The sequence below is a fragment of the Mytilus trossulus genome, chromosome 6, assembly GCF_036588685.1.
Source record: "Mytilus trossulus isolate FHL-02 chromosome 6, PNRI_Mtr1.1.1.hap1, whole genome shotgun sequence".
Classification (NCBI taxonomy): domain Eukaryota; kingdom Metazoa; phylum Mollusca; class Bivalvia; order Mytilida; family Mytilidae; genus Mytilus; species Mytilus trossulus.
This window is the reverse complement of record NC_086378.1, coordinates 76,669,177-76,681,521: the sequence shown is the minus strand read 5'-3', so window position 1 is coordinate 76,681,521 and position 12,345 is coordinate 76,669,177. Positions and strand designations below refer to the sequence as shown.

The following is a 12,345-nucleotide window of genomic DNA, read 5'->3' as shown; positions in this document are numbered from 1 at the left end:
TAGATATCAAGATCGAGGAAAGGGCAGTGGTCATTGTTATCATTAGCTTTATTTAAAGTAAGTTGTACAGGATAAATTTCTTTAGTATAAATACTGAAGTCGTCATTATTGAGAGCCAATATATCATCCAAATATCTAAAAGTAAGTTGACTTTTAGATGTTCTTAAGATTTTATGTTGCTGATCAGCTGTTTTACTGTACATCAATCAATCAAGTACACAGGTGTTACCAATGCTGTTCGAGTTTAGGCAAAGTTTCCGGTGATCAAAAAATTATCCAAAACTTAAACAGCCTAAATAATCGAAAAGGGACAAATGGTATAGCCAAATCCAGACAATAAATCAGAGGTTTGTGTAAAAGGAGTGCATTCCATAATTCAAAATAATATATTCTTAGGCTTTAAGTTATTACAGCAAATATTTTAATGTCAATATAAAAGTACTCAGTGAAATATAAATTTCATTCGTATAATTAATTTTGTTCTTTCAACTAAAAACCATGCAAAATAAAAACAAAAATGATGAGTTCCTTAATACCCGAAAATACAAAATCGATATTTTAAAAATACATGAAAGATTCATGTCGATAAATATTTTTGTCAACTTAAGAGTTGCAATAATATATAATTTGAAACATGTGAAATATATTTACAAAGAACATATACTTGTAGATTTAGATAATACAGATTTTCTCGCCAGTACAGAAGTACTGAGTGATTTATGAATTATGTTCGTATAATAGTAATTAATCATACTTATTTACTTTGAGAGCGAAATGCCAACAGACTAAGGCCTACTTATTATAGAAATGGCCAATCAAACTTATTATTTGGGATTTGTTTGTTTTATATTGAACACGTGTATAGACGGAACATGTGATTTAATCCAAAACTTCATTGGGGAAGTCTGATGCTTCATTTGAAGGCTAGAAAATGTTTAAACTACGAACTATAAATATCTTTTAATTTTAATTCAATATAACGCTGACATAAAACTACCACATAAGTTCCACCAAACACTATTCCAAAGGGGGTAAAACGTGAGATGTGAAGGGAGGAGGAATCATGATCTAAAAGGTTGTTACCTGCATAGAAAATCTTCACTATAACTGTTTTATAGTAGGCTCATAAAAATACGTCATCGTAGTTGGTTAAAATATCGAACATGTTACTCCAAGAAAGAGTTAGACATGGTAAAGCAATTTAAAAATGTTTATTAATAAACATTATGCAATGGCTGACAAGCGTATATTCAAAGAAAAAAGTAGAAAACGAACTAACATTGTTATGGCATGAAGTCCCCCCCCCAAAAAAAAAAAAGTACAAACAACAGTATACAAAACAAAACACAACATCAAAAACAAGAGACCTAGCGATACGAACCCTTCCAAAAAAACAGGATGATCTCATGTAAATTGTTAGGTGTTTTTTATCAAATTGTTTTGAAAGTTATCTGTATAAGACTCATCAGTGCTAGTTCAATTTGAAAACATTGATTTTATACACTGTTTAAAGCGGGTGTCAGACAAGCCATATATAACAGGATTTGCAACGTTATTTATAAATACTGTCCAAAAGAAGGACCAGAAAAGAACACTTTGGGTGTATGACATTTTACATTCTACATTCTGTACAACATGAAGAAATAATGCTAATACATGATGGACCAAGGAACTTAAAACGTAAACTGAGGAGATGATAAAGAAAGTTACTGTTGCTTTCTTAGTATGAATTATTCTGTTCGTGAATGTTATATTAGCGTCTTGTATATGTTCTTCAGGGTTATATTTGGTAAAGAGTTTGGATTTTCTGCGTACATTTATCATTATCACTAAGTAGATTACAATGAGAAACGCAGAAACCAGTGTAAATAGTCCTGTCAGAATGATATACTGCCACCAAGTAATCGTCTGTGAAAGTGTTCCATTTTCCTTAAAACATTGCACCAGTACTATGCTCCTATTGACCGATTTCATTTCGGTAGTGCCATAAACAATGGGAACGTACCATGAAATAAATAGAGCTACGATGTTTATAAATAAGCACATTAGTTTTGCTCGTCTTGCAGACCATTGTAAACTAAGCGGCCGACAAACATTCCTGTATCGGTCTGCGGCTATTAAAATTAATGTAAAAGGGGAGGCAATTCCGATGAAAAATCCAATCAAATGACCAATCTTACATAACAATTCCGAGGGGTAATTTTCCATATACAATAGATAAGTGAGTACGAAAGGCATTGTCATGAAGCAATTTATAAAATCAAGCACAGCGAGACATAGCACATAAATTCGATAAGACGACTGATTGAATTTTAGACCGAAAATCCAAATCACAAGAAAATTTCCGCTAATGCCAAGAAGGCTTAAGGTTGAGACAAATAAAATTCCCGGTAAATTTCTCAAACTGAAGGCATGGTTTATTTCATTTGTTGTAACATTGCCCACTTCGATTAAATTTCGTATCCATGGCGTACAATGTCTCTCAAATATGTCCATCGATACCTGAAAGTAGCAATGAATACATTATTTCAATATTTTGCATAAATAATCAGTTCGGTAAATAGCTACTACATAAACAGATAAATGATAAGTCAAAATATAATCGAAAAGAATTAACCAATTGCTTCCGTTTACAAATAATAATAATTCATGATTAATTCTAATGCAACAATGTTTGTTACGTTCATATTGATTGCACGACGTCACTAATTTTCATGGCATCAATTGATAATTGATAATTGATGCCATGGAACGTACGTGAAAGCTCAGACGATATATGACAGATTTTAAATACGTGTTTTAACGTTGTTTTCTGGGAGTTTCATTAGAATTGAGATAACAATCTTGTATTATAAGCTCAGACGGTATCAATTAGTGATGTAATAGTCGCAAATACCCGTTTACTGTCTCAGCTAACTTGTCGCCAGTAAACCTAATTTGCGACCATCAAATCACCAATTGATGCCATCGTAGCTTAAAATATAATACAGTTTTCTCCTATATCTATAGTCGATTTTGCTTGAACAGCATGAAATAAGTTGTCGATCAATTACAACTAATAGTTTCTATCACATAACTATTTATAATGATATAAAAAAAGGAGATGTGGTATGCTTCTCAATAAAGCAAAGACCAATTGACCAAGAAAATAACACGTCATTAACATTGACGAATGCTTTCCAATTTCGTTTATAAATCAATCCAAACATTTAACTTTAACCTATAAACGTCAATGAACAATTTTACATTATGAAAAAAGATTTTAAAACATAACCATAATCTGGTTATGAATTATGGTCATCGTCAATAAAAGTGTCGAAGGATTAGTCCTAAGAGAATGGTCTTTTGGCGTGTCTCATGACGTCTCACATACAAGTCTTATGATGTAAAAACAAGCTATCACAGGGCAGTCCTAACAACGGTCACCCCATCATATATGACTACCCAAACAAATGTATTTAGTTGATAAAACAATGTAGAAAATTAAAAAAAATGTATTTTAGTAGGGATGTTAAAAGTAAAATTTAATCGGAAAGTCCATAATCAAATGACAAAATCAAATGACAAAACACATTAAACGAATAGACTACAACTTTCATATTCCTGACTGAGTGCATGCATTTTAAAATGTAGAAAATTGTGGATTGAACCTGGTTTTAGAACGCTGAACCTCTCACTTGTATGACAGTCACATCAAATGCCATTATTTGCAACGATTCGTGAATAAAAGAGACATGGTAGTAATAGGTAAAATAGTCAAAATATTGGTACAGCAGTCATTCCTGTATTTCAATCTTAAAACAACCAATTATTGACAAAAAAAGCACAAAAGCATCTATCATATTAACAAACAAAAAAACAAAAAAACATTCATAAAGAGAAGAGGTTGCACCTTTTATTGGAAAAAACAAAGGATTATTTTCAAAAAATTGAAGAGACTCACATAAAGATAAAAAACTTAGAGGTACGTATACAGACTCATTAACAAAAATACCAGTTCAGTTATCAAAGCCTTAATGAATTTGTTTATAATCTAGAAATAGTTGTTCATACTCACACAGACGATGCGGGTAAACATATGTTTATTCTTGGGTAGTTTTTCTTTAAAAAAAATTTCATATGCACGTTATTTTAGCTACTGATCATCTTTTCAGCAAATTTTGGCTTTAAATACACTTATTTTACGGCAAACCCTTTCCGTTTTAACTGGTTGTCCATTTCAAATATAAGATATGTTAGTAGATCTAATAATCATCTGTTTTCCTATCATGTTTGTTTTTGTTTTGCTTCCACATTATTGTAAATAAAATGATATTTTATTTGATTAACATACAAGTGAGAGGTTTAATTAAGCAGATATAAAAGCAGGTGTAATCCACCACTTTCTACAGTATGACAGTAGTTTCCATTCCTTTGATATGTTTGAGCTTTTGACTTTGCTTTTTGTTAAGGGATTTTTTCCATTTTGAATTCAACTTTTAGTTCGGTCTTTTTGTTATTTCAAAATTTATTTTTGCCTATTTAAAAGATGGTAATGATGATTTTTTGTCTATAAAAAACAGGAATATGATATCCAGGAATTGCTGTCTGCCATTACTTTATATCGATTGTTGTTGTATTGTGAATCATATAGTTTATTTTCTTTGAATAATTCGATATTTTGCAATCACGAGACATTTAAATAAATCATTATATGATTCGGGTTTTACTCATTGTAGAAAACCGTGATCAATGTAATTGTCCATTGGTCTTTAATATATAGTTGTTACTTTGGCAGTCATACTACATCTCTATACTTTGTATTGATGAACACGTATTCGAAATATTCATTTTTAAACCTAGTTCATCGATTGACACATCATATGTCTATATGAAATACGCACGCTTTACAGTTTTCTACAATTAGTGCTACTAATTTTAAATTTAAATCGTACATTTTACACTATCGCTACTGTTTTCGAACTTAGAACCCAGATATACAGATTAGCTACCCTAAACAACTTTAATTTTGATTCTGGTTCTTAGTTAGTATCTTTATCTGTCTTTTGTTTTTAGTTTTGAACATTGAAGTATACTACTGTTCCCTTAGATTTAAAAACAAATAAAAAGTAAAATAACAAAATGACCATACTCTGAGGAAAATTCAAACGGAAAGTCCGTAATCAAAACCTCAAACACATCAAACGAATGGATAACAACTATCTTATTCCAGACTTGGTACAGGCATTTCCCTAAATAGAAAATGGTTTATCAAACCTGGTTTGACAGCTAGCTAAACCTCACACTTGTACGACAGTCGAATACAATTGCATTATATTGACAACGATGTCTGTACAAATCGAACAGACGTGATAAATAAAAATGTCAAAAATGAGGTACAACAATCAATATTGTTTTATAATCTTAATCACTATAAAACAATGAATGATGTAACAAAGAATAAAGACATTGCACATAAGCGAAAATGAAAGACAAAAATTCAAAAAAATTGTCCTATCACATTAACACAATGGCGGGATGTTTAAGTCCAGAGTCATATGTAACGAAAACAACACAACAAGGCATATATACACATGGCACATGGCACATAAGTAAAAACAAACAAAAACATAATACATTATTTTCTTACCAGAGAACAATAACAAACTGACAGGATTTATAAGCACAGAGACACGTCGAATACATATCACTAAAATCAGATTAAACAATAACAGTATTACTGAACTCCAAGGAATGTTCTTAACCGAAAGTCCCTAAGCAATTGGTACAACCAAAAGCTCAAACACATCAAACTATTTCACCTGCCATATTCCGGACTTGGTACAGGCATATTTTTATGTAGAGAATTAAACCTGGTTTTTTTAGCAAACTAAACTCATTTTACATTTACAAAATGTATATATTTTTTTTTAAATAAAAAATTTATCTACTTAACATAATTTCAAATATGATTTAGCACATCGAGTAACATTTGTTTGATTATATCAATTTATTATTTATATGTTTGATGTTTGTAACTGTTTTAATTTTTTTCATTTCGTTCTTAAGGTGGTACCCAACATTTTCACTTAAACTAATTTGGCTCATTTTATTTTAATAAAATTTTAACAAAGTATTTACTTTGATCCTTTTACAAAAATACAAAAAATTCAAAAATTTTAAACCAACCATTTTATAAGAAAAATTACACTGGTTATATTGCAATTTTACAAATACCAATTTTGATCATTGAGAAGCTTAATATTCCCTTTACAACACAACGTAATTAAAACGTTTAGATGACTTTACAGAGTGATAACCTTGTAGTGTTTGGTACCACCTCAAGTTCTGTCACTTCATCAATGTCCGATGAAAATTGGATTGCTACATACTTATAAATATGTTCAATCGCGGCACATTGTATGTGTAGCTGTCCCAATCTGACTCAGTAGATGATCCAGTGGTAGTAATTGGTTGCAATAGATGTTTTTCTTTGTTTTTAACCTTAACCAGTTGGATTTCTCTACTACATTTTACCGTTTTTTGTTTGTTTTTCCCTTTAAATCATATTTTACTGAATGGATTGTTGAAGGCCATTCCATAGCATGAAATCTATATCATCAGCCTTTTGTGTTTTACTAGCTTGAGAAACAGAAATATTGCAGCGAGATTTTATTCTGTTTTTGACACAACTTTATTTGACACAACCATTTTCAACTTTTGATCTTCAGTGTTGTACAACTTTGTACTTTTTTTCACTTTCGATCTTTTATACCTGGGCGTCACTGGTGAGTCTTGTGTGGACAAGGCGCGTTTTTGGCGTATTAAATTTTAACCCTGATGCTTTTTGTTATCTATTAATTTTGTGTTTTGAAACGGACGAGTATCGTACAAACCCCACTTCATCCGTTGGACGTCCGTTCAAAGTTTTGAACATCTTCAAAATTTTCCACCGGACAGAACGGACGTCGACGGATATGGACGAATGTCTAAGGGATATGAAAGAATTGAAAAAAAGTTATCCGTTCGGCATCCGTTCGAGCTATCCGTTGTTTTACAAAGCCCTCAAAACGCAGTTACTAAATTTAAATATCGAAATGTATTTCGGTTTATTCATATTTTGTCATTAAAGATTTCCCTGTTCAAACAATAAAAAGTTCTACTTACGAATTTCTTCTTGATCTACAAGAGGAAAGTTTGATGCTATCCGAATACCACGCCACCACTTTATTTTTAATCAAAATGTATAAACAGGCCTTTTGTTTTCAGAGCACTTGATTATACTAATTCATTTCTGTATCATGTAAGTTACACCGGATTATTGAATAGCTTCCTCCTTTGTAAACAGATTTTTTTTAAATCCAGATATTGTTTTTAATAATTGGTAATTACAATACAAATAATTGCTCATAGGATGTTGACAAGTGTTTTAACATTATTCTATCTGGTGGAACCAACTAAAATGGAATGGTTTCGGAATTGTTTGTGTTTGCACAATAACTTTCGTTTAGATAAATACCAGTTACATACATATACCAGTGGTAAGGTGCATAAGTTTTTAATATAAACTAGCAAAACAAATCAGTAATATTTGCAAAGTGTTTACTTGCTATTGTTTGTTAGATAGCAAGCGTTAATTAGTAATTATTTTATTTAGAAATTAGAGAAAATTCGATGAGAGAAAAAAAAATAGTTTATTAATTTTTCCAGGATTGTCACTAAAATGTTTTTCTTTCAATTACTTTACAATTTGGATTTTTTTTTATCGATTACATTGATTCACAATATTGAGAACCATATTGTTCAACTTAAAGAGAAATCACGATTAATGCATAATAGATAAGAACATTTGAGAAACTAAAATATAATACAGCGAAAAAAATAATAAATGTTATAGTAATAAAAGTTCAAAATTACTGAAAAAAAGACACACTTTAAAGTAATTCGATATTTTATGACTGTATTCATGAGAACATATTATAGATATGCTGTTGACACTCATAGTCTTGCTACGTTAAGAGGAAATAAAGTTATTGTCTCTGTTTTCCCTGTTATTGTTTGTTTATATCCGAACTTTCGATATTTAAACTAACGACAGTGTAACATCTTCTCATGTTCTACCGTACCGTACCGCTATCGTTATTTGTTATTTCGGGATACCACCAAAAAAATACAAAAGAAATGTTACCCGACTTTGTTTATTAGATTAAAGTACCTGGGGTTGAACCGTCCCATGTTTAAAATTAATTATTTAGTGTCACGATTTTCCTCGGGTAAAACCCACCTTTTTAAAATGGCTGGATACACGCCTGCATGATGAAATTCTGATAGATTTAAAAAAAAATGTTAAATGAAATGGCACTGGATTTGTTTTATATAGCACGGACAAGTAAGTGATGTACTGAAAAATATTGATGTCACTGTTGATTGGAATAGAATAACGATACCGTGGAGAAAATATACATCGTTAGTCAAAGACGGACATGTCATAGCTTGCAAAAGAAAACAAGATTTAGATAATGAAAATAATTCAGAAAAAAACCCAAAACACTTATTTAAACATTACACATAATACTTAATAGAGAAAATTATGAACCCAAATAAAAACCGGGGGTGATACCAGAAGTACATGTTTAAGCTATTTCATGGGGATTATTTTTGTTTTTAAAACTTTTTATACATAAAGTTGACTTGACTTTTTTTTTAATATAATGTTCCATACCGTTCGATGCTCGGCGTGTTTTTTTGACTGAAAATCCAATACATACAACTGTTTGTTTTGTAGCGGCGCTCTGGATAAACCAATCATATGTTTTCATAAGCGCCCATGTCAGGTCAGAACTTACACCGCAAATCGACAATAATAGTTCTCATGACAGCCATTAGTAAAAGTGACAATGCATATTTATATACCGACGTGTTTATTTGTTATTTCCTTTTCATTCCTTTAGTTATTAAACTTTTGGTCACGGAGCAGGACTGAGAAATAATACAGAAAATTCAACGCGAGTAAACGTTCGATAAACATCGCACCTCGATGGTTTTAATGATCGGTCTAGTCTGGAGTAAAACGATGAATTTATAATCAACCGCATGGTCTCACTAATATTTTAAAATGCCGTTTTTTAGCGTCTTCGCTAAGTTCATTGATTTGAAATTAACTTGTCATCGTTCAGATAAACACATTTCACCATTAATGAGCTCTTGATATTGTAAAATAATTTAATTTTGGATGTAACGCGTCTTCTGATTGGATGACATTATTTTGTTTTGAGCCCATAGATTTAATTTAGACATGTGACCGTGACGTCATCAACGTTTTGTCAGGGTTTCTAAGGTTTCAAATGAAATTTAGAATTAAATTATAAGAAATGACTGTAATATTTTTTCTGTCTATTCGAAATAGCATAAAAAATGTGGTGCACACTGTTAAATAACCAGATACGCGCGTTATTCAGTGTGCACCAAATGTTGTATGTTATTTCTTCATAAACAGAAAAAATATAGAGGACGTGGTATGAATGCCAATGAGACAACTCGCCAAAGAGGATCAAATGATGTAGATGTCAGCAACTATAAATCACAGTACTGCCTCCAACAATTATCAATTAGTTGTCAAAGGTACCAGGACTATAATTTAATACGTCAGACGCGTGTTTTGTCTACGCAATGCTCGTCCGTGACGCTTAGATCAAAATAGTAAGAAAGCCAAATACGTACAAAGTCGAAGAGCATTGGTAACTAAAATCCCAAAAAGTTGTATCAAATACGTATACCGCAGAGCAAGCGATGAAGACCTTATATGACAATTTCGATGCCTGTATATGTGCATTTTGTTTGAGTTGTTCTCCATTCAAAACATATGTACTTAGACGCCTTCGTTTCATTCTTACATACTGGAGTTATGATTTACTGTACGTGTAGAAAAATTGTTCTAGTTCTTGGACAAGACAACCAATTCTTTCACATATATCCCTTAAATCTGTTTGATAAAAGAAGTATTACCGTAGAATACAAAATGATTTTTTTTAACTCTATCGTCATGAAGACATTTCAGGTAAAGAGAACTGATCAAGCATTTAGATTATGTGGTTGCTTTAAAAAAATATTTGTCGACTTACAATATCTTCAAAAAATTTGAATTTCTTCCCAAAAATTTCATGTTTGGGACTTTTTTAGCCGAATATATGGTATTGTTTTTTTTTAATTGCTGAACACAATACAGTGGGTTATAATTGCTTTTATCCACTTCATTGAAAATCTGGTTAAAAATCTATTAGGTAATCTTGTCAATAAACTCATCATAGATACCAGGACTAAATTTTGTATATACCTCAGACGCGCGTTTTGTTTACAAAAGACTCATCAGTGACGCTCGAATCCAAAAAAGTTAAAAAGGCCAAATAAAGTACGAAGTTGAAGAGCATTGAGGACCAAAATTCCTAAAAGTTTTGCCAAATACAGCTAAGGTAATATATGCCTGAGGAAGAACACCCTTAGTATTTTCAAAATTCAAAATTTTGTGAAAAAATACTGGTACTTTTCAAATAGAGTTGCAAGTATAACATGCATGCATATACAATGCGACAGACTTTATTTTTTCTAGAATGTAAAATTTCTATCCTGGTAACTATGATGAGTTTATTTATACATACACGATGTTGATTTGAAGTGAAGTTTAGTACCTGGTTAAACTCATCTCTAGTTTGCAGACATGATTAATGATTTACGTGTATGAAGACTGAACTTATTCTTGGATGAAAAAAAAACAAGAGCATATTTACTGGTTAACCGTCAGCTAAAGGAAGCAATGTGATACTGTATAGTAACAATAAATGAACATAATTCTTCTTATTTTTCATCGGTAGCTGGGTAAAGAAGGAAAATATGATTACATAAGCGTCTAGTATAAAAACACTGAATTGTATTCTCTCAGACAAACAGAACGCATTTAACAGATTCAGTGTACAGAAATAGATTAAGAAAAATTCAACATAGGTGTAAGACTTTTGATTTGGTCGTTTAAATACGACTCACGAGATGCGCCAAAAATATCCAAATCAAATACGATGTAGAATATCCTTGACTAGGTTCAGAATCACATGGCCTTGTGCAATGCAACACAAGAAGTGAACAGTACACATCGACAGGATGTAAGACAGTAGTTACTAACTTATAAATAGCAACACACATTTAGTTATGTTTTGATATAACCAATACAAAATCAATGTAATTTTTCTTGTTTCGATTGATAGGATTTGCCGAATCATCATATTTGAAACATTGCAATTAAAAAAGATAAGTCTGCGTTACATCAATGAGACATGCACATCATTAAAAACGTACAAAAAATTTATAGCATTTCAATTAAAGCTGACAACTGCAAATGCTTGCAAGGAGAACAGCAAACAATCTTTTCAAGCAATAATTTATACCTTTGAACATTAGAAATTCATATATCTTTAATAATGACTGTTATACACCCTACTAGCACACACAGGTTCATTCTAATCATTTGCTTTGGAAAATGAAACCAGGTTCAGACCACCATTTTATACATTTGCAAATGCCTGTACTAAGTCAGAAATATGATAGTTGTTGTCCATTAGTTTGATGTGTTTTATTTTTTGAGTTTGCCTTTTGATTAGGGACTTTCCGTCTTGAATTTTTCTCGGAGTGCAGTATTTTTATGATTTTCCTTTTTGCTTTGGAAAATATGACGTGCATTCAAGCAAAAATATGAGTGAATCATGAATCCTGTACATTCGTCAAAAAGGGATGTTTCAAAACACTTATAAATAGTTTTTGGTGGGATTCGTGTTGTTTGTTCTTTAGTTTTCTATGTTGTGTCATGTGTAAAAAGTAAAAACACAAAACTACTGAACTCCGAGCAAAATTCAAAAAGGAAAGTCCAAAATCAAAAGGCAAAAATCAAAAGTCCAAACACATCAAACGCATGGATAACAACTGTCATATTCCTGACTTGGTACAGGCATTTTCTTATGTAGAAAATGGTGGATTGAACCTGGTTTTATAGCTAACTAAACCTCTCACTTTTATGACAGTCGCATCAAATTCTATTACATTGTCAACGATGCATGAACAAAACAAACATACTCAAAGAGTAAAAATGTCAAAAACAGGGGTACAGCAGTCAATATTGTGTTATCATCCTAATCACTGTAAAAACAACAAATGTAACGAAAAAGCAAAAAAAGGCATACATCAAATTTAACATACTCATTTTGCTTATCTTATACGACTTTATTTATCTATGCAAAGTCTACCCGTAAAGGATGGTAGGTTTTCAAAGTACTATTGTTTGTCTGTTTTTTTTTCATTTTTAGCCATGGCGATGTCAGTTTA

General features: G+C 31.4%; 1 protein-coding gene across 1 annotated transcript; it reads right to left on the bottom strand.

Moving 5' to 3' along the window:
• Nucleotides 1–1,456: 1,456 nt before the first annotated feature.
• LOC134723756 (kappa-type opioid receptor-like) lies at nucleotides 1,457–7,246 on the bottom strand. Its single transcript, XM_063587303.1, has 2 exons — nucleotides 7,147–7,246; nucleotides 1,457–2,502 (listed from the first exon to the last, which is right to left on the bottom strand). The coding sequence occupies exon 2, from the start codon at nucleotides 2,494–2,496 to the stop codon at nucleotides 1,477–1,479; it is 1,020 nt and encodes a 339-aa protein (XP_063443373.1). The 5' UTR covers nucleotides 2,497–2,502; nucleotides 7,147–7,246; the 3' UTR covers nucleotides 1,457–1,476.
• Between the last annotated feature and the right edge of the window lie 5,099 nt (nucleotides 7,247–12,345).

Excerpts from the sequence above, each read along its gene's own strand:
- LOC134723756 (XM_063587303.1), bottom strand. The coding sequence starts at position 2,496 with ATGGACATATTTGAGAGACATTGTACGCCATGGATACGAAATTTAATC.